Consider the following 23,002-nt stretch of genomic DNA (forward strand, 5'->3'; position numbering starts at 1 on the left):
CTGCCATGTGGCAAACGCTCCAATACCCATTAAATCCTTATGGGTGTCAGAGTGATTACTGTAGCTTTCTAACAGGGGGGGGTAAGTTAGGCGCCTAGATTGACTAAGCTTATGCCAATCTAGGTGTCTTTTATAGAATCAGAATCTCCCTGCCTGCCTTGTGTGGTAAATTCAGTGAGGATGTTGGGCACACCTCTCAAATTTTCTGCACAGGCTAGATCTTAAGTTTTGCATTTAAAAGTTTGTACACTAACTGAACTTACTGTATTTTGGTAATGAGGCCCCTAAGGTTTACTACAAATTGAGGTAGTGAGATCCAGACTGGCTTGCTGGCAGAGACTAGTGAGACGTGCAGCGGGTAATTAGCTCTGCTCATAGCAGCTCTCTGTTCTGCTGCTATGAAAGGCCTAATGTTCTCTGGTACTCTAGGGATAAGTCTGAGCCAGGAAGGACACTGACATGAAGAATGTCAATAGGGGTCATTACCTTCATATTGATAATCAATTAACCCACTGTTTCGGAAAAAGCAATAAATCAAATAGAGTCTAAGAGATCAATGTTTTTTCTTACTTTCTGCTCAAGGCAAACACTGTGCACTGAACCCTTTTGCTCCCTGTAAGTCAGTAGAAGAAGAAGAAAAAACCCAGTAGCAATTGTAGTTTAGACCCATCCAAATTCAGTTGCTTTGCTCATGTGGTAAGTGTGCGTTAAGTTTTAAGTCAGAGTTTTTGATAAAGCAGTTGACCCTCTTACATAATTTCGACCACATTTACAGAATTATATTATTTTCAATAATTCACGATTTAATTTAAATTATCCTTTTTTAAAAGATATTTCTGGGCCAGAAACCCAGAGCTCTGCCCAGTGTTGTGCTTAGGTTCCATCTACTGGAGTATCCATCAAAGCTTACTCCAGTCCATCTAAACCAGTGGTTCCCAAACCTGTCCTGGGGGACCCCCAGCCAGTCAGGTTTTCAAGATATCCCTAATGAATATGCATGAGAGAGATTTGCATATAATGGAAGTGACAGGTATGCAAATCTCTCTCATGTATATTCATTAGGGATATCTTGAAAACCTGACTGGCTGGGGGTCCCCCAGGACAGGTTTGGGAACCACTGATTTAAACCATCCCAGCTGTCATAGCCCTTCCCAGCCCATTCTCAACTGAATGGCCTTATACGGGACATAGACCAAGCAAGTCTGCTTAGTACTGGCTTTATTTCTTCAATATATACCCATTATTTTTTGATTAGAGATCTTCTGTGTTTATCCTATGCTTTTTTAATTCTATCACAGTTTTCCTCTCCATCACCTCCCTCGGGAGGGAATTCTAGGCATCAACCACCCTCTTTGTAAAGAAGAATTTCCTAACATTACTCTTAAGTCTACCACCCCTCAACCTCAAATTATGCCATAACATAATATAAATCTTTATTAATATACCATGAAAGCTTTCAGTTCGAGGTGGTTTTCAGGAAAAATGGCTGAGGAGTCAGCAAGCTACATCAATGGAGAAAGGACTGAAAATTGTATAGATCGCAGAGAGGGAGTTTAAACAGGATTTTATAAGGAGGGAGGTAAATAAATAGGTAAGGATGTTCATAGAGAATGTTCTGTATCGCTGGCGTGCACCTGTGGAACAGTCTACCTGGTCACCTGAGATTGTGCACAGAATGCGTCAACTTTAAGAAATTATTAAAGATCCAACTATTTCTCTGCCTATATGTAGGTAGTAGAAACAATTCTCGTGCCCTGCTGGACAAGTGGCTGTCCTATACATGTAAATCATGAATATTGACTATGTTTTTTTATAGATATGCAGATAATGAATATTGTCTTGTTGATGGTTTAATGAAACTTTTATGAATGTGCCTGATTTTAAAAACCACTTAGATTCTAGGTGATATATAAATGTGCTAAATAAATAAATAGTCTTAGAGCAGCAATGTGGAGTAGAATGTCAATGGGTCGGGAGTCTTTTCATGGAGAATTTAAGGTGGGTCGTCCTGTTTGGAGAAGAGAAGCATTTTAAGGAGCTTTCTGAAGTACATGTAAGAGGTTGATGTTCTGACCAGTTGACTCCATTCAAGATCTTTGGAGGCTGCTTGGTAGGGTAAGAGTCTGCCCAAGGAAGAACAGTTGGCGCTGCAGGGGGCGGGGCTTCCCACTGAAGCAAAAATCCGCTGGTCAGTGCGGCGTAGAGGGACAATGGAGCAGGTTTTCCTTCTCCCACCCCATGCAGGAACAAAGGTGGGTCCCTTCTGTCCTCTAGGGTACACATATTCAGGGTTTCCAGTCTCTCCTCATATGCCTTTTGGTGCAAACCTCCTACCATTTTCATTGCCTTTCTATGGACTGCTTCAAGTCTTCTTATATCCTTTTCCCAATACGGTCTCCAAAATTGAACACAATACTTCAAGTAGGGCATGCACTAAATGTTGATGCCCTTTATATTCCTATGGGCATCTTAGCAAATAGCATTTGCTAATCGATAGCCTGTGCTAAATAGGTTAGCGCCCCTTGATGAATAGTTTAACTGTGAACAGAGTGTTAAATAGGTCGACATAGCTCTTGAATTACATGAATACGGATGTGTACATAACACCTTTTTGAAATAATGAACATTTTGAAAATACTACTGCAATGCAATCCTACTGGGCGTTCCAAAATACATGATAAAACAGTTACAAATGGTACAAAATGCAGCAGCAAGATTTCTGCTGGGAAAATCGAGCACACGAGTGCTACCCCGCTACTGAAAGAACTACACTGGCTCCTAATTGAAAGCAGGGTGAAATTCAAGATCCTACTGCTAACGCATAAAATCATTCATTTCTCTGAACCACAATATCTAGCAGCCAGACTGCATCGGCACATAACATGCGCACTACGCTTGAGCCAAAATCACCTGCTGGAAATTCCCTCCTTAAGAGACATCAAATACAAAAGCGTCAGGAAAAGAAAGTTCTCAGTGATGGCTCCAAGCTAGTGGAATGCCCTCCCGAAGGAACTAAAACTAGAAAACATACCGGAAAGTTCAAGAAAGGGATAAAGACCATCCTCTTCATAGACTACGTTAGCCAATAAAACAACATAAAGAAGACAGTTGGCTAGCCCCCCTCCCCCTCCCCTCAATCAGGAACTCAATAGGAAGAACATAATAGGATATAAATAGACCAAGGGCTGAAACCCAGAAAATTAGACTGAGGAAGATAAAACTTCTAAGATAAAATAAAACACAATACAGATACATGTATATAGACTATATTTAGTTGAATAGGCCAAACTCCTTAGGAGGTGTGTAAATATTGTGTACTTAGCTACACTAGTAAACCTACTATTAAATGTGAAGATAGGTAGAACGATTGATTTGGTATGAACATATACATATAAGTAGGACAATCAATGTGCCGGTAACATAAGTAGGATGATTGATTAACTATGCCATAATTATGCTGGTATTAATAATTCTGTATTTTAACACCGCTACAGAAGCCCCTGTAACTCTGTATAGAGTCCATGTATTATAACACTTCCACAGAAGCTCAAGTATTGTAACACCTTTTACAGAAACTCATAAATCGCTTTGAATTGATATCCTAGTCAATAGTAGTGGTATAGAAGCTAACAATAAACAATTATAAAACTGAAAGTTCTAAATGAAAATATAACTATTCAAATTATATAACTTAAATATATGTGAAGAGCATGCTCAGAATTATATGTGCCCATATATATTAAATGACTACCAGTGGCACTGTACACACTGCTAATATAGATTTAAATATAGTTGTAGGTCTTAAACTTGAAATATGTTAAATTGATCAAAAAATACTTCTCTTGCTTGAAATATAATATGTACTATGCAAGGATTTTCACTTTTCTGGATTTATGTTGCTGGAGGAAAAGCTTGTTTGCACTAAGCTATTGAAAGATACTAGTAACCCTGGATTTATAAGTCCTCAGGACAGCGTTTCTGGATCCTGCAAAGGAGCAGCTGGGTCTACAGCGGAGGAATTATCTTGAACATTTTGATCATGTCCCCTCTCAGTGTATGTCAATTCCTCCAGCCCCTTAACCATTTTAGTCGCTCTTCTCTGGACCCTTTCGAGTAGTACTGTGTCCTTCTTCATGTACGGTGACCAGTGCTGGACGCAGTATTCTAGGTGGGGGCATACCATGACCCGGTACAGCGGCATGATAACCTTCTCCGATCCATTCATTATCCCCTTCTTAATCATTCCTAGCATTCTGTTTGCCCTTTTCACCACTGCTGCGCATTGCATGGATAGCTTCATTGACTTGTCGACCAGTATTCCCAAGTCTCTTCCGAAAACATCTAAACTTGGATTTAGATGTCATATCGAAAATGCCCTTTAAAGTCTCATGAAGCCTTTGCTTTTCCTGGGAATATTTCTTCTAAATCTCTTCTTAAACCCATTGGTTTATCAGTGAGTTTAGGATCAGAAGAATTATTTTCTGAGGAAGTTGTGGGAGAGGTCTCTCTGAACGATTGGTGTTTATTTCAGAAAACTAATACCTTATTACAAAGAATGGTTGAATGTTCAGACCAGATTCTGTAAATGGCACCTATATTGGCAGCCGCTTACAAAAAGGCGATGGCCATGTGCCAATCGTGTTTAGGCACCATTTAAAGAATTGTGGCTAACAGTGCCTATCACAAAACAGGCGCCGGTAATGCAGGCCAGGATCTTACTGGCCTACATCGCAGACACCTAAGTTCTTTTGAGAATTTACCTAATGGAGTCTAAGGTCATCTTTGCACCTAACCATGCCTACTCTGACCTTAGGCACCGTTAGGCACATTGCTTTAGACGCAATTATGGCACCTACTTTTAAAATCAAACAAACAAGTTTTTAATTGGGTTTTAATAGCATGGTTAATTAAAGCCAATTAAAACAATTAGGTTAGGCAGTGGTAGAGCACCTACCATCGCCTAAAATATGGCACCATTTGCAGAATCAGGTCCTCAATTTCCTTTTCAAAAGAAACTGGTGATAAGCTGCAGGAGCAAGATCAATAATTGCAGAAGGTTGAAGGACACAGTAGAAAAGTGGAATGTCAGAATTATGCAGCTTAGGTAATGTTGCTGCATGGATTAAAGATGAACTTAGTTTGCATAGAGAAATTGAGAGTCTTGAGAATCCTCCATTTTCCGAGGACACATCTCTCCCCTTTGATTTTGCTAAGAAGTTATTTCAAAGATGCCCTGCAGCTAGAAACTTATGAGTCTATTGTGAATTCTAAGATTTTCTTAAATCTCCTCAGGATGTGGTTTCCACAAGAAAAACACAGGTGGTTACATTTGGGGCTGAACTGTATAAATTACTTGTTCTTAAAAAAATTTTCTAAGAAAAATGTCTTTTTATGTGGACAAAAAGTTAATGTTTTTCCAGATGTAATTAGTTGCTCAGATTAGAAGAAAGTAGTTTTTGCAACTAAAACATCATGGTTTAGCTATATGAGCATCTTTCTTGTTGTGTTTTCCATTTAAATGCTTAATTACTTATTTGAGTACAAAATATGTTTATTTTGAGCCCTCACATTTGGAAGTTTTCTCTTAGATAAGTAAAGGGATAATGGGGGGTAACCTTTCAGTAGAATCAACTTTTTCTTTATATTTTTCTTTTGTTATATTTTATAAGATATAATTTGATGTTTTAATCCTGTTATTTAATTTCAGCTTCCTTATGGTTTATGCTTACTCCTCTATCATGTGATTTAATGAAAGATTAGGTTCTTACTTGGATAATCTTGTTTCTGTTAATATACACAGGTGTCCATACATTAGGCGATCAATCTATGCTCATGAATCAGGGGTGTGACCTCGGCAGAGGCAACGTGCTTCGGAGGCCAATGGCAGCCTGCTAAGTTTGCTCTGCAGGCTGCTGTAATTAGGTCAGTTGCGGTCACAGTGTGGAAGACGACCTCTCTCGCTGGGTCAGGAAGCAGCTTGAAGGTAAGGCCCCGCCTGTCGCGAGGGCCCCAGCGGGACACTGGATCTGGATACGGGGGGGGGGGGGGGGGGGGAGGGGAGGGGAGAGTGAGAGGAGGCTTCCAAAGGACCTTGAGGAGGGGCAGGAAAACAGACTTGAAGACAAGGCAGATGCTGGACTAGAGAGGGGAAATACATTCAAAATGTTAGCAGAAGGATGAAAGAGAGAGGGAGAAACCTGAAACAAAAGGGAGGCAGAAGAGAGGGGGGCAGATGTTGGACTTGGGGGTGTATAGAGGGGAGAGAGACTGCAGAGAGGTGGAAAGATTCTGGACCAAAAAGGGAGGGAGGAAGGAAGGAGAGAGAAGCAGAAAAAAACCTGGAAGAAAGGAGAACAAATGCTGGACATGGGGATGGGATGGGGGGGTTGTAAGCAGAAGAAAAACAGAGAGAGATAGAGACCTGGACCCATAGGGGATGGGGCTGGATTGTGAAAGAAATGTTGGATGCAGTCAGAAGGAAGTTCAAACAGAAACTAATTAAATCACCAGACAACAAAGGTAAGAAAAATGATTTTATTTTCAATTTAGTGATCGAAATGTGCCAGTTTTAAGAATTTATATCTGCTGTGTGTATATGAAAAATGAAAGGAAAAAATTGCATTACTAAACTAAACTAAACTAAACTAAACCTTAGGTTTGTATACCGCACCATCTCCGCGTGCGCAGAGCTCGGCACGGTTTACAGAGGTTGAGAGGAAAGGAACTACAAAGAAAGGGTATAGGAGAGGGACTGAGGAGATAGAGGGGGACAGGATACTAGAGCACGGGAGGTGATTAGATTTTTGAAAAGAGCCAAGTTTTTAAGTGTTTGCGGAAGGATTGGAAGGAGCTAGAATTTCTGAGCGGGGATGAAAGGTTGTTCCAGAGTTCTGTGGTTCTAAAGGGGAGGGATGTTCCAAGTTTTCCTGCGCGGGATATACCTTTTATAGAAGGGAAAGATAGTTTCAGTTTTTGGGAGGATCTAGTCGAGAGCAGGTTTGAGGAATTCCAGAAGAGTGGGATAACGGGAGGAAGGACGCCATGTAGAATCTTGAAGGCTATGCAGGCACATTTATAGAGGACTCTGGAGTATACTGGGAGCCAGTGAAGCTTGGAGAGGAGTGGGGAAACGTGGTCGAACTTGCCTTTTGCGAAAATAAGCTTGGCCGCGGCGTTCTGAATTAGCTGAAGTCTATGGAGGTTTTTCTTAGTTAGGCTTATATAGATGGAGTTGCAGTAGTCCAGTCTAGAGAGGATGGTGGATTGAACGAGGATGGCGAAATGAGAATGATGAAAGCAGGATCTTACTTTCCTCAACATTACAATTAGTAGGGAAGGGGAGGCAGGGTGCAGAGTCTGGCAAGGAGTGTGGGGTTGGATGCAGAGCCTGGCAGGGAGGTGAGGGGGCTGGGTGAAGAGCCTGGTATATGTTAGTACACAATTTGGTTCTGAATGTTTTTTTTGTTTCCTTGTTTTCCTACTCTAAATCTAGGTTGCGTCTTATGGTCGAGTGCGTCTTATGGAGCGAAAAATATGGTACTATTATTTTCTGATTCTAGATCCTCTGTGTTCATCCCACTCTTTTTTGAACTCCGTCACCATTTTCATCTCCACCACCTCTTAGTGTATGGCCAATACAAAAGATTAGCATGTGAGTACTTACTGCCACCTGCTTTGTAGGCAGTAAGGCCCGGATTCTGTAACTGGCGCTGTTGTTGGTGGCCGCCAATCACGTGTCAATCATGCAACAGAGCTGGCTATGGAATTGTGCCTCTGGCAAACGTAGGTGCCAGAAATGTAGGCCATGGTTTTCCAGGCCTACACTTCCAGTTCCTACCTTTGAAGTGAATCGCGCCTCCATAGGCACTTTAGGCTGCCTAATGCCACTTCTGGAATTATCTGCCAAACTATTATGACTCACTTCAAGTAGTAAAAAGATAGCCTCAATAATAGTTATGCTCAAAACACCTTATACAATCCAATGGGAATTCTGATTCCACTATCTCAAAATGAGTCAGTGGTGTTGGAATTCTTCATCATTCCCAATATATAGAAAGTACTCAATATGATTTCTAGAGATATATGTTTTTAAAGATTTTTTTCTTTTTAAAGATTTTTTTCTTTCACATCAATATAACTTATTATAGCTTAAATAGCTTGTGTATAGAAAAAGATTTAAAAGTGCATCACTTAACTTAAATCCTTATCGGTTCCCCTTCCCGACGCGTTTCGGAATTCTTTTTCAAGGTCGGGGGAACTGAAAAGCAACACACACACCATAAGAAATCAACCCAAACAATCTCTAAAACATTTAAATCTTCTAAGTATTCAACTCACCAAGAGATAAGTGCACTTTAAATCTGCGGGAGTTGCGCTGGATGTTTCATCTTCAAACTATGGCTCCATCAGGGTTAAATGAAGCCTCAGATTGGATGGCCCAAGTAGATTGCTGATATCAAAAGTTAGGGGCCTTTTGTTTTGAACTTTTTCCCTGGATCGTTAAGGTTGCTAGGATACTGAGTATGACGAGGGGTGTGTGACTATTTAATGCTCTGAATGAACGCCGCGGCCATCTTCTTTGATAGCCAGTGGCTGTAAATGTAGGGTTGAGGATTAACCTTATCTCTTGGTGAGTTGAATACTTAGAAGATTTAAATGTTTTAGAGATTGTTTGGGTTGATTTCTTATGGTGTGTGTATTGCTTTTCAGTTCCCCCGACCTTGAAAAAGAATTCCGAAACGCTTCGGGAAGGGGAACCGATAAGGATTTAAGTTAAGTGATGCACTTTTAAATCTTTTTCTATACACAAGCTATTTAAGCTATAATAAGTTATATTGATGTGAAAGAAAAAAATCTTTAAAAAGAAAAAAATCTTTAAAAATATATATCTCTAGAAATCATATTGAGTACTTTCCATATATTGGGAATGATGAAGAATTCCAACACCACTGACTACTTCTGGAATTAGCCATGCCCACAGTGGCGTTAAGTGGCCTAAATTGCCTAGGAAGGTGTGATTTCAGCACCAAATTTTTAGGTGCCGGTAGGCACCTTGAAACTCAATTAAAATGTCATTTGAACACTGTTTTAATAACTGAGCTTGAGTGCCTACAAAATTGGCACCAGTTAGAGAATCTGTGTCTAAGAGCTTAGGAGCTAATCCTGCATTAATCAGCTATGTTACACACTAATGTAGCTGCACTAACTGATTAGCACAGACATGCCCACTCTCCTGTGGAAGATAAAAATTAGTTTAGTGCACAGTTTATGTACACACATCCCAAAATTACCATGGGATGCCTCAATGTGCCCTGCTGTAAGCCGTTCGACACTGTGTTAGTGCTTACTGCATTTGTGAAAGGACCCCTTTTATCTTTTAAGAAATAAAATAATTCTTACTTTGGCTGCTGTGTTCTATGGTTCCACGCTGAGCATCCTGGAATTATACAAGAAAGTGCAAATAATGTATTTAGACATTTGTGATTTCATGCCTTATCATTTATTAACCCCATGATGTCATATAATAAAAAAAAACATCTTAGAGCAGCTCTCAAAAATATATCAGCTGTAGATAAACTTACCCTCCTTGCTGATGCTTTAAAATGCTGACTATGGCATTTAAGCATATACCATATATCAGTACTGAGCCATATATGGATTCAGCTGCTGAATATATGGGTACAGTATGAACACCAGAAATTAGCTAGGTAGTGCCAATGTTCAGAGTTGGTAACTGGATAACTATCCCAAGGTAAGTTAGTTCTTTTAACATAGTAACATTGTAAATGACGGTAGATAAAGACCTGTGTGGTCCATCCAGTCTGCCCAACAGTCACATTCATTCTCAAGGCAATGTTGAAGCAATAAATCAGTAATTATTCATTTTATTTGCTAAGTTCCAGTATAAGATGTCTTCCCCTCTCCCTGAGATAGGTAAGACCTGTACTCAGACGATTTAAATTTGGTATAAAGTAAGCGCAATTGCTTCTGATTCTTTTTGTTGCATATACTGTAGGATGGAGACCGTAGAAGTCTGTTAAGCATCAGCTACACTACCCCATACTGCCCTACTGCTGGAGTCCCATCAAAGCTAACTCCAACCTCTCCAGATCTGTATTGCTAGATACGGGACACAAACTATAGAAGTCCGTCCAGCATCGTCTTCACTTTCCCACTGCTGAGTTTCCATTTAAGCACCACTCCACACATCATAAATGAAGTTATAGTTTTTGATCTGTTGAGTTTTGTGTCATAAAAACATAGAAACATGATAGCAGATAAAGGCTAAATGGCCCATCCTCTTTCTATTTATTTATTTTTATTTTTATTCAATTATACATATATTAAAGCAATACAGAATCATATCTATCATTGAAACAAATCCCAAAAAGAAAAAGAAGAAAACAATGATAGCTTAGATCAGGCCTGCACAACTCAAAAATGACCCGGGGCCGAAACGAAGTCGGAAAATGTAGCGAGGGCCGCAGGTAGTGGCCACGGCTTGAGGCACCCGGAAGTGCGCGGATGTTGCCGTGATGACATCACGCACATGCATAACATCATCATGTCGCTATCCACGCATGCGCAGAGGCCTTCCAGATGGGCCCTGAGACGCCAGTAGGGGGGTACCAGCAGGGAAGATGGCGGGAGAAAAGAAGAGGCACTGGCACCGGCTGACTGACTACAGCAGTGTTTCTCAATTCAAGCTAAGTACCCCCAACCACATATCTCCTAGTTCCACCCTAAACCTACCCAAGCTCTGCACCAGATCCTGCCCCCTTTACTAATTATAATGCAATTTTTTCCTTTCATTTTTCATATACACACAATACACACAGCAGATATAAATTCTCAAAACTGACACAGTTCAATCACTATACTGAAAATAAAATCATTTTCCCTACCTTTGTTGTCGGTGACTTTTAACTGTGCTTTTAACTATGTTTCTAGGGCCTTCTTATCCATTGACTGTTTCTCTCCTTCTTCACTTGCATCCATCTTTGGCATTAACTTAACATTTGATTTTTCAATTTTTCTGCTTTCTTCTCAAAATCTACTTTTCCATGTCTTCCCTTCCCTTCCTATCTCTCTCTCTCTCTCTCTCCTTCCCTCCCCATTTTCATGGTCTGACATCTCTCTCCTTCCCCCCCCCCCAGTAGTTCAACATCTCGCTCCTTCCTTTCCCACTTCCCAGTCTGGCATCTCTCTCCTATCCTTCCCATAATATGGCCTCTCTCTCTACTACTACCACTACTATTATGATTTGTATAGTGCTACCAGACTCCCCTCCTTCCCTTCCATTCCTTGGTGTGGTATCTCTCCCTTCCTTTAGTCATCTCTTCTCCACCCCCAGTGTAACAGTTCTCTTTCTCCTTTCCTCCTTTCCACCCCCTGCAGTCGATCTCCCTTCCTCCTTTCTGGCCCCCCTCCCAGTCCAACATTTCTCCCTCCTTTCCACCAGTCCAACATTTCTCTCTCTCTCTTCCTCCTGCATGCTTCTCTGGTCCTCCTTCCCTCCCCTAACCAACATCTCTCTCTCCCTCCATGCTCTGGCATCTCCTCTCCCTGTTTTCCCTGTGGTCTGGCATTTGTCTCCTTAGTTTCCCTTCCCTCCCCCCATGCCATGGCATCTCTCTCTTCTCCTCTCCTTCCAATTCCCCCTCCTTCTCCATTATCTGGCATATCCTCTCCTTCCTTTCTCTCCCTCCCTCCTTCCTTTCTTTCCCCTAGTCTGGCATCTGACTCCTTCCTTCCCCCACCCCATGCTCTGGCATTTTCCCTCCCCCTCCATGGTCTAGTATCTCCTTTCCTTTTTTCCTTTCCCTCCCTCCCATGGACTTGGCATCCTCTCCCTTGTCTTCCTTCTCCCTTCTTCCTTCTGTGACTCCCTTTTTGAGTTTTTTGATGTGCTCTGAAGATACAGGATCAATTAGCAAGACTTCACAAGCAACAGTCAGCACAGATCCATTCACAAGCAACTGTCCATTCACAAACTGTTCACAAGCAACAGTCAGCACAGTCTGGGGAGTACTCCAAGTTGAAGACGGCTCCGTGGGTCCTGGTGCTGAGATTCACCGAATCTGCGGGACTGATGGAGCTGTACAGGCTCATCATGCTCTGGTAGTTGTCGCGGGCCGGGTTCATGTAGAGCCCACACTGCACACAGGGTTCCCTCAACCAGCGGAACAGCTTCCTGTGACCACCCGTGGCTTTCCCCGGTGAGGAGGCCAGCTCGGGGACATGACCGCAGTGCAACAAGGGAGAGGGCGGGACCCTTTCATCATGCTGCTCCTCGGCTGTGGCATCCCCCTCCATCCGGGCCCACTTATGCTGCCGGCACTAATCCCTTGTTGCAGTCGTTTGTGCGCTCAAAGCCGCAGGCAGCATCTCCTCGTGCGATCTGCGGCTGTATCAAAAGTGTTTCCTCTGATGTCACGACGTCAGAGAGAAGGCTTCAAATGCAGGTGCAGATCGCACAAGGAGCTACCGCCTGCTATTTTGAATGGAAAAACGACTGCAGCAAAAGAGCCGGCCAGTAACTAAACACCCAGAGGAGGGAGGACCAGAAGGGCCACAGTGAGAGCTGTATTGGGCCGCATGACGGCCCATGGGCCGTATGTTGTGTAGGGCTGGCTTAGATTCTTCCTTAGACCCCCAATTATGTTATTGGGGGTGGGGTGGAGTGGTGGTATCTAGAAATTAAACAGAGAATGACATGAAGTATATTTTAACTTAGAAAAGGCTTTAACGGCTTTTTATCCCTCGATATTTATTCTGTGCTTCTGACCACTCCACTGGATAGATTCTTAATGTTGTAGCCGGCACCAGAGCCTTCCAATGGGGCTCTTCAGTGCCTCCAGTGGCTACAGTCAGAAATTGTACTAGCGTATGACCCAGTAAGGAGTCACCCTGCAGGGACTGCAATAATATCAGTAAAACAAAAACAAAACCACTGCACACAGTTCCAGGTTCAGTTTCCAAAAAGAAAATTTAATGACAGAATGTTTCAAGTCAAAATGGCCAAGCAAAAGCAAACAAAAAGCAATTTCAAAAGAATAAACTTCAATGAAAAATCCTGTATGGCTCTCAGGATTTCTTCACACAATCCATTTAATTCCAACTGTGGTTTTACCATTCAAACAGCTTTTCTTCCCTAAAGTTCTTCCCCAAGACTGTACACTGCAGGTTTCAGGTAAGTCCAATGTTACTGTTTTAATAGTCCCACATTCAAACAGCTTCAAATGAGAAAACCTCCAGCAAATATTCAGCACTGCTGGACTTAGGAGAAGTGCCTTAAGTTTGCCTTAATAACTGCAGAAAAACAGCTTACAAAATCCCTCCCAGTTGTTGGCAAACTTCTCCCCACTATAAGCACTCTCAACTTTCTATAAAAAGAGCAGGGAAACAGAAAAACAAAAAATTCCGCAGTTCATGCAAAAACTCACAAAGGAGGGAGGGGGGGGGGGGAACCATTCCAGCCAAAACAGCAAAAGAAAAAGAAAAACTCACAGTTCTCCAGTGTCTTTCAAAATGGCAGCAAAATAAATTCAGGGTCTGCACACAAATCTTCAGGGGCTAAATCAGCCTGAAGTTCTATCGGCTCCTCTGGGTCTGAGGTCACAAATTCTGAAGTGGCTCCAGCTTCTTCCACTTCCATTGGATCATAGGCATTACCCTCACTTGAGCCAGTTCACTCCACTTTAGGGAGAACCCTGAGCTTTCCCCTAACCTGCCTAGTAGCTTACTAACATCCACTGGCTTTTCAAGAGGGGAGCCACTCCCTGCTCTGACTGAGCCTGCTCTCACCTGGGCTTCTCTCTGGCTCATCTGGTGGGCATTAGGGTAATAGCCTTCCTCACTATTCCTGGAAGAAGGTTTAAAACCTATGTCCCTAGCCCTGCTGTGTGAATAGTAGTGTTTGTAACGATTTTCCTCATTCCCCCATTCTGGGTCTGTGTCATCTTCAGGAGGACCAGCTTGGTGTTGGGAATTGGCCTTGGTAACCCCCTTTTTGGGCCTCTTGCCACCCTTTCTGCCTACTCTCACAGGGATCACGTCAGTCTCATTGCCTGACTGGTCACAATGTCCAAAAAAGATTGTAGGTGTTTGGGTTGGAAAAAAACGTACTTTAAACCCAAATATTTGATGACTCACTTACAAGGGTACGCTAACAAAAAAGGAGGTACCCAATTCTAAGTTTTTTCACTCATTAAGAAAAACTCTTTGCGTCTTATTTGAGTGGATTTTGTTACGTCCGGGTAAATCCATACCCGTTGACCATAAAAAAAAGGACCACATTTTTTAAAGTATAATCTCATTACAGAGGAAAGATCCTTTTCAAAGTCAAAATTCACTAATAAACGTAGCTCTCTCCTTAATGTCAGACATCGAGTCGTGATGCAGCCCACCAGCAAAACGCCCAGCTAGCTTCCATCGGTAGAGGGGGACATAGCACTAACAGTACAGAGTACACTGTGAAGACAGCACAACAGCACAGCTAAAGTGTTTGAAACAGTATCCTATGAAGAACTTGAACAAAGATAAGTGTTTTTTTTGTTAACTTTTCACAGCGTGTAAAGGATATTGAAGCAATGAATGCATGACTGTGATATTTATCAGCTTTGTTCGAGTAGGAGGTTTTTCAGCCCATGAAGTTATTTCCCTATCTAGTATGCTTTTTTCAGTCGTGTACTTGTAAGCATACGGGGATTTGAGGTTTTTTCCTCCTTTAATGAAGTATAATATAACAAGGAAAAACACTGGTGACACATACCAAGAGTAAATATAAGAATTTTTCTCTAACATTTCATGATAGAAGAGAGGTATTTTGTGGTGATTTTGATAATTCTCTCTCTGTGCCTGCATATTTTTTGGGTGAGATAAAGACCCCTGACTACCCCATGGACATACCCCCTTTGGAATGGTGTGCTATGAAATTTAGGAGTGCATTTTATAGACTAGGGTGTAGGTCAGGTGGAAGCATTAATAAAGGATAGCATCTGTGAACACATAGAAAGAAATGGACAGCTGAAACCGTTCCTACTGCACTTCTTTGAAGGGATAAACAGCCAGATGGACAAAGGGGAATCCATAGATATCATTTATCTCGACTTCCAAAAAGTCTTTGATAAGGTCCCCCATAAGCGGCTACTTAGGAAATTGTCGAACCACGGGGTGGGAGGGGATGTACACAGATGGATCAGGCACTGGTTGGCCGGCAGAAAACAAAAGGTTGGAGTGAAGGGTCAATACTCCGACTGGCAGAGGGTCACAAGCGGTGTTCCGCAGGGGTCGGTGCTGGGACCACTGCTATTCAATATATTTATCAACGACTTGGAAACGGGGACGAGGTGTGAAGTTATAAAATTTGCTGATGACACCAAACTCTGCAGCAAAGTTAGGAACACAAAGGAGTGCGAAGACCTGCAAAGGGATCTAAGCAAACTGGAAGAGTGGGCAAACAAGTGGCAAATGTGCTTTAACATAGAAAAATGTAAGGTCATGCATATAGGGATGCATATAGGGAAAAGGAACCCAAGGTACAGCTACAAAATGGGGGGAACATTGCTGGGGGAGAGTAATCTTGAAAAAGACTTGGGTGTGCTGGTGGATACAACCATGAAATCATCAGCGCAATGTGCAGTGGCTTCGAAGAAAGCTAACAGAATGCTGGGCATCATTAAGAAGGGAATTACAACCAGGACGAAGGAAGTCATCATGCCACTGTATCGTGCAATGGTGCGCCCACATCTAGAGTACTGCATCCAATATTGGTCGCCGTACCTCAAGAAAGACATGGCGATACTTGAGAGGGTCCAGAGAAGAGCTACGAAAATGATAAATGGCACGGAGGACTGTTCATACGCTGACAGGCTGGACAAGTTGGGGCTTTTCTCCCTTGAAAAGAGGAGGCTTAGGGGAGACATGATAGAAACTTTCAAGATCATGAGAGGCATGGAGAAGGTAGACAAGGATAGATTCTTCAAACTACGGGGAACCACAGGCACAAGAGGGCACTCAGAGAAACTGGAAGGGGACAAGTTTAGAACCAATGCCAGGAGGTTCTTCTTCACACAGAGGGTTGTGGACACATGGAACGCGCTCCCGGAGGAAGTGGTCGGGCAGAGTACGCTACGGGGATTCAAAGAGGGATTGGATGGATTCCTGAAGGATAGGGGGATTGAGGGATACAGATAAGGGTAGATAAGAGTATGGAAAGAGTAAAGATTAAAAAACAAGGGGGCTATAGGGCTAAATCAAGATAACATGACAGGTCATGGACCTGATGGGCCGCCGCGGATGCGGACTGCTGGGCGCGATGGACCTCTGGTCTGACCCAGAGGAGTCAAATTCTTATGTTCTTATGTTTACTGCCAATTAACTTCTTGTTAATTGTAATAATTGATTATTAGTACTTAACTAATTATTTTCTTAGTTTGGTTTGGCCCATTCTTAAAAAGGGTCCTTTCTCTTACCTAAGTTCTTTGCCCTTGAGAAATACATTATGGGATTTTTAGTTTTGGCTTTCTTAAAACAGAAACTCGTTTTCCTATCATGATAGGTCCTATACTTTTCACAATATGCTGTCTAGGGATGTAAATTACAAGAGAGAATGGAAGTTGCAGTGTTTCTGATTTAGTGAGATCTGACTTTATTTTTTAGAGGAGTATAGTTTGTTCAGAACAGAATTGTATTCTAGCCAACTTGACATGGCTCATTTGGTCACTGGAATAACAATTTTATTGGAGTTGAAGGAAACAAATAGCTGTGTAGATATTCTGTTTGATTCAGTTAAATAGTAAGCAATAGTCCCTTGCCATTCCAAAATGTGATGGGATTTTCATATGGATTTTTATGAGATTTTGGACAAAAGGTATGAAGCACTGTTTCCTCATTGAAATGGAGAGGTATGATCGCCTTTGGTAGGAATTTAAGATGAATACATAGAACAACCTTTTTCAGAGGAAGTCCAACAGTATCTTACACCTTAGGCAAACCTCAGCCATGTGACCTCCACCTCCCCAGAGGGACTCAAGAGCCTACCTCTTATATACTGTACTGTTGCTTCTCATATGTTTTGTATTTCATCACTGAATTGTTCAGTTTTCTTATTTTGTTAACTGCCTAGAACTCTTTGGGTGTTGGTGGTATAGAAAAATAGTTGTTGTTATTATTATTATAAATAAAGTTATTATTGTTGTCCATCATCTTCTATTCCCTTCCCAATTATCCTAATCTAGCACCTCCCCTTCTTCTACTTGTAGGTGGCCAGCATATCCTTCTCCACTTCCTACCCCTCCCCATTCCATTCTGCATCTCCTCTCTACTTACATATGCCCCTCATCCCATGTTTAGCATCATCTCCCTTTTTCCTGTCCCCCATTATTATTGCCCTATCAATTCCCAGACTGGGGCTAACATAATGTTAGCATATGGCCTTTAAATAAAAGCTCTTACTCAAGCATTGCCACATCCTGCCCCCTTCAACAAAAGTGGTCATGTTAGAGGAAGAACAGGACAGGCTGATGTTGAGTCTGTTTGAACTTTTGCCAAATCTGGCAAGAGCTAGGATAGCAGTGGTGGGGCATAAAAGAGGGGAAAGATGCTGGGCATAGGATGAGGAGATAGGGGAGGAGAGATGAAATATTAATCTCTTGCTGCTCCCAAAATGCTGCCACCCTTGTGAACGCCTATCCTGCTTTAAGGGTTTTACCCCTACCCCTATACTAGTGCAATACAGAGCCTGGTCTACAGCCTGTGCTCCAGAATATAACATGAACTTATTTTGATTTTTTACCAAGGCCTGTACTTTAGAAGGAAAATACCTGTGACCCACCTTGGCTGATGAAAGAATGGGGCAACCCTTGCAAGAACTCTTGGTCAGGGTAACCCCTAGCCTTCCTGGTGCCAGGATTTGGAAAATGTTCCAGAATGATGTCAAAAGATATTCTTGTGGTTTTCTAAACCAGTGTTTCTCATCACATGGTATGCGGCATGGCCACCGCAGAGGATATTCCCTGCTCACCTGTGGAAGCCACAATCACTGCCCGGGATCCCTCCTTGCAGCCCACCCCACCTGCTGAACTTGAAACTGCTGCCGGAGATCCCTGTCTACCCTCCCTCCCTGCCTACCTGTCCATCGAAGCTGATCCCTCCTTGCTTCCCGCCCCACTCGCTGCCAGGGTTCCTGCTCCTCCCTTTCAAAGCTGATCCACAGGGCTTCCATCCAATGTCAGAGCTGACATCAGAAGAAAGCCTTCCGGGTCAGCGGAGGGGGGGTGTTCCCAGTTACCTCCTCGCTGGCTTGACTGGAATCTTCTCTCCGATGCCAGAATTGACGTCGGGGGGAAGGCTTGTGGGGCGGCCGTGTGTAGTCATTGTACGTGCCTAGTCCATCCTTGCCCGGAGTTGCTGTGGGAGGGAAGGGGACGGGGATGGAGCGTGATGAGTGGCAGGTCGGCTTAGGGGCTGGAGGGGTGCAGCAGGTGGGGAGGGAGGGAGGAAGGAATCGGCAGCAGCGGCTTCATCAGGCAGGGAAAGATCATGGGCGGCAGCCAGCCCACGTACCCCCAACAGGCAGCCTGCGTACCCTCTAGGGCACAGTTCTTCAACCGCCGGTCGGCGGACCGGTGTCGGTCCGCAAAAAAATGTTGCCAGTCCGCGAAGGATTCGGGTCCCCGCCACAGCAAAAAGTGCCGGCGTCAGCTGACGTGCAACTTCTTGTTGCCGTCGCTATGCCGGCACTCCTGCCTTCCACCTCCTACTCCTGCCGCGTGTCTCCACACCCCCAGAGAAGCAGGGACAGCTCTGTGTGCTTTTAACTTCGGCACACAGCTGCCCCTAAGCAGTATTTTAGCTGCGGTTTCATGAGGCAGCCTCAGGGCCTTTGGTAGGCCGGCCCATTTCAATGATGCAATGTGGGCCGGCCTACCAAAGGCCCCGAGGCTGCCTCATGAAACTGCAGCTAAAATACAGCTTAGGGGCAGCTGTGTGCCGAAGTTAAAAGCACACAGAGCTGCCGCTAGCCTACATAGAGGAAACATTTGCTGGAGAGGGAAGGAGGGAAGGGAGTAGGGGTGCTCCTGGACAAGGGAGGGGAAGGGGCTACTGCTGACAGGAGAGAAGGGAAAGGGAAGGGATGAGAATTACTGTTGGATAAGGGGAGGAGGAAAGGTAGAAGGGTACTCCTGGACAAGGGAGGGGAAGGGGCTACTGCTGACAGGGGAGAAGGGAAAGGGAAGGGACGAGAATTACTGTTGGATAAGGGGAGGAGGAAAGGGAGAAGGGGTACTCCTGGACAAGGGAGGGGAAGGGGCTACTGCTGATAGGAGAGAAGGGAAAGGGAAGGGACGAGAATTACTGTTGGATAAGAGGAGGAGGAAAGGGAGAAGGGGTACTCCTGAACACGGGAGGGGAAGGGGCTACTGCTGACAGGGGAGAAGGGAAGGGACGAGAGTTACTGTTGGATAAAAGGAGGAGGAAAGGGAGATGGGATACTCCTGGACAAGGGAGGGGAAGGGGGTACTGCTGACAGGGGAGAAGGGGAAGGGACGAGAATTATTGTTGGATAAGGGGAGGAAGAAAGGGAAAAGGTACTGCTGGACAGTGGAGGAGGAACATTGGAAGGAAACAGCTGGCAGGGAGATTAGAGGAGGGGAAGGAATCAGGATGGAATGGAGAGATCAGATGAGAGAAAGGGGAGAGACAGAGGAATGACAAAGTAGAAAGAGATTGATGCTGGGAAGGGGGGTCAGATGAAAAATAAGGAAAGAGGGACAAAGATGCTAGTTCTGGTGTAGGAGAGAGGGGCATAGAAAGAACGCAGATACCATATGGAAGGGGGAGGGGTAGAGGGCAGACAGTGGATGGAAGAGGCAGATGCTGGATTGAAGAGACAGAGGGCAGACGCTGGATGGAAGAGAGTGAAAAGAAGATGAAAGCAGAAACCAGAGACGACAAAAGGTAGAAAAAATAATTTTATTTCTATCTTGTGATTAGAATATACCAGATTTAAAATATGTATCCTGCTAGAGCTGATGTTAGACATAACTGGGGAGTGCAAAGCCCAGGCAGTGCGTCTTTAGCTTCCAGCTGGCTTAGGGCTCTCTCTGACCAGGAGGCAGTTGCCCTAGTTCCACTCCCCTAACACCATTCCTGCCATGTGTGACTGTGGTATTCTGTTAGCATGATATTTGTGTAGCATTCTGTAATAATTTGGCTTATTCAGTTTTCTTGATAGTAGAGGGGATATATGTGAAGGGGAGGGGAGACGGGGGTTTTGTTGATCCTTGCCCTGTATTATTTATATTTATAAAATGACAATTGTACAGAATATTGTTTCTTTTTATACTTTAATAAAATATGTTCAATATAAAATCATAACTATTTGAGGCTTGTGCGAATAGGATCAGATGATATCTTCTGTCTCGTGGGACCCTCGACCACCAGAGGGCACCCACTGAAAATCAGGGGAGGGAAGTTTCATAGCGACTCCAGAAAGTACTTCTTCACCGAAAGAGTGGTAGATCATTGGAACAGACTCCCACTGCAGGTGATTGAGGCAAACAACGTGACGGATTTTAAGAGAAAATGGGATGCTCACGTGGGATCTTTAAGGGAGTAAATTCAGGGGGGCGGGTACTTGGAATGGGTGATGGTCAACGGCACCCTCTCTGAGACATCGGAGGTGACCAGCGGAGTGCCACAGGGCTCGGTCCTGGGTCCACTCCTTTTTAACATATTCATAAGAGACTTGACCCAAGGGCTTCAGGGTAAAGTAACTCTATTCGCTGATGACGCCAAACTATGTAATATAGTAAGTGAAAGCAATCTGCAGGATAGTATGACGCAGGATCTGCTTACGTTGGAAAACTGGTCCTCGACATGGCAGCTGGGCTTCAACGCTAAGAAATGTAAGGTTATGCATCTCGGTAGCAGAAATCCATGCAAACCTTACACCTTAAATGGAGAAACACTAGCTAGGACTTCAGAAGAAAGAGACTTGGGAATAATCATCAGTGCAGACATGAAGGCCGCCAAACAAGTAGAGAAGGCCTCATCCAAAGCAAGGCAACTTATGGGATGTATCAATAGAAGCTTCGTTAGCCGCAAATCTGAAGTCATAATGCCACTGTACAGAACCATGGTGAGACCTCATCTGGAATACTGTGTGCAATTCTGGAGGCCACATTACCGTAAAGACGTGCTTAGAGTTGAGTCGGTTCAGCGGATGGCCACTAGGATGATCTCGGGGCTCAAGGGTCTCTCGTACGAAGAAAGACTAAACAAATTGCAGCTCTACACTCTAGAGGAGCGCAGGGAGAGGGGGGACATGATTGAGACATTTAAATACATCACGGGACGTGTCGAGGTGGAAGAAGACATCTTCTTTCTCAGGGGACCCTCGGTCACAAGGGGACATCCATTCAAACTCAGAGGAGGGAAATTCGATAGTGACATAAGGAAGTATTTCTTCACAGAAAGGGTTGTAGATCACTGGAACAAGCTTCCAGAGCAGGTGATCAAGGCCACCAGCGTTATTGACTTTAAGAATAAATGGGATGCCCTAGTAGGATCCTTACGAGGGTCGAGTTAAGGAACTAGGTCATTAGTACTCAGACTTAATGGGGTGGGTCAGTAGAGTGGGCAGACTTGATGGGCTATAGCCCTTTTCTGCCGTCATCTTTCTATGTTTCTATGACTCGATGGGCTATGGCCCTTTTCTGCCACCATTTTCTATGTTTCTATGTTTCTATGTTAACGGGACCGAGCTCGAGGGGATGGGGCGGCAATGGGGTTTTAAAAAATTTCAGTCTTATTAGTTTGCCGGTCCACGAAATAATTATCTACTATGTTACTATTATCCCAGAAATAGCTAAGAAGAAAAAAAAATAAAAAATAAAAAAAAATAAAAAATTTAAATTGAATCAGGTTGGGCAGACTGGATGGACCATTCGGGTCTTTATCTGCCGTCATCTATTATGTTACTATGTTACTATGTTATTTCCGCTGGTCCATAGGTGTAAAAAGGTTGAAGAACACTGCTCTAGGATACGCATACCGTGTGTTGAGAAACACTGCCCTATATCACAAGTAAATCCAAACCTAACACATGATTGGTTAAAAAGTGGTGAATTTAAATGTAAAGCACAGAGATTCATAAACACAATCTAGAATAGTGCACTAGAGCATTCACAGCCAGGATAGAAAAATAGACAAATGCAGATTTTGTGGTACTGAACTGGAAACAGTCACATATTTCATCACCTGATGTGGCATGTTGATGTCAGAAAAACTACCCACAAAAATCACAATAAAGTAGTAGTCTCATCCACTGGAAACTATCTGTAAAGATAATTTTTAAGGACCTTCAGGTGCCTAGTATGTAGCTAGCAGCAAATCTACCCTCCCCCCCTTTTATCAAGCTGTGCTTCCGAGCAGTGTGAGCTAAATGCCAAGCTGTCCATTCTGTTCCTATGGATGGCTCGGCAATTAGCTCGTGCTGCTCAGCAACACAGGCTTGATAAAACTAGGAATTAGCATAGTTAGAAGGTACAAACCAGTGGTCTCCAAAGTGCAGCCCCAAAGTCCTCCATTGCGACCCTCAAACAGTTGCCAATCTTGCCCACTTGATATACTAAATCAATCTCTTAAGTATGTTACTTAGGTCTCTTATTTATGGATTTTTCTACTGTTGACAATTTACAATAAAGTAAAAATTTTAAATATATAATTGAGGTGTTGTAGAATCAATATTACTGTTAATTTTTAATGTTTAATATCCGGTCTGAACAAGTAGATCGAGGCAATTAAAAAAATTAGTAGTATGTGTAAGCAAATCTTTTGGTGGCCCTCATAGCTTTCTAGTAGAGAATGACACGGTGACAAAATTAATCACCGTTCCCCGTGGATAACCGCGGGAAACCATCTTCATGTCATTCTTTAAGGAGAGAGGGAAGAATCATAGTATGAATGGTCACAACCACTGACCTACAAGCTTTAC

The 23,002-nt window shown here is 43.3% G+C and overlaps 1 protein-coding gene across 1 annotated transcript in view; it reads right to left on the reverse strand.

The window, feature by feature from the left end:
- Positions 1-23,002, reverse strand: part of AFF3 (AF4/FMR2 family member 3) — a 568,800-nt gene that overhangs the window by 271,729 nt on the left and 274,069 nt on the right. The window contains exon 6 of the mRNA XM_033950007.1: positions 9,400-9,436. Coding sequence (XP_033805898.1) covers positions 9,400-9,436 — 37 coding nt within the window. The remainder of the gene's footprint in view (positions 1-9,399; positions 9,437-23,002) is intronic.

This window comes from Geotrypetes seraphini, chromosome 6 (assembly GCF_902459505.1).
Source record: "Geotrypetes seraphini chromosome 6, aGeoSer1.1, whole genome shotgun sequence".
Lineage (NCBI taxonomy): Eukaryota > Metazoa > Chordata > Amphibia > Gymnophiona > Dermophiidae > Geotrypetes > Geotrypetes seraphini.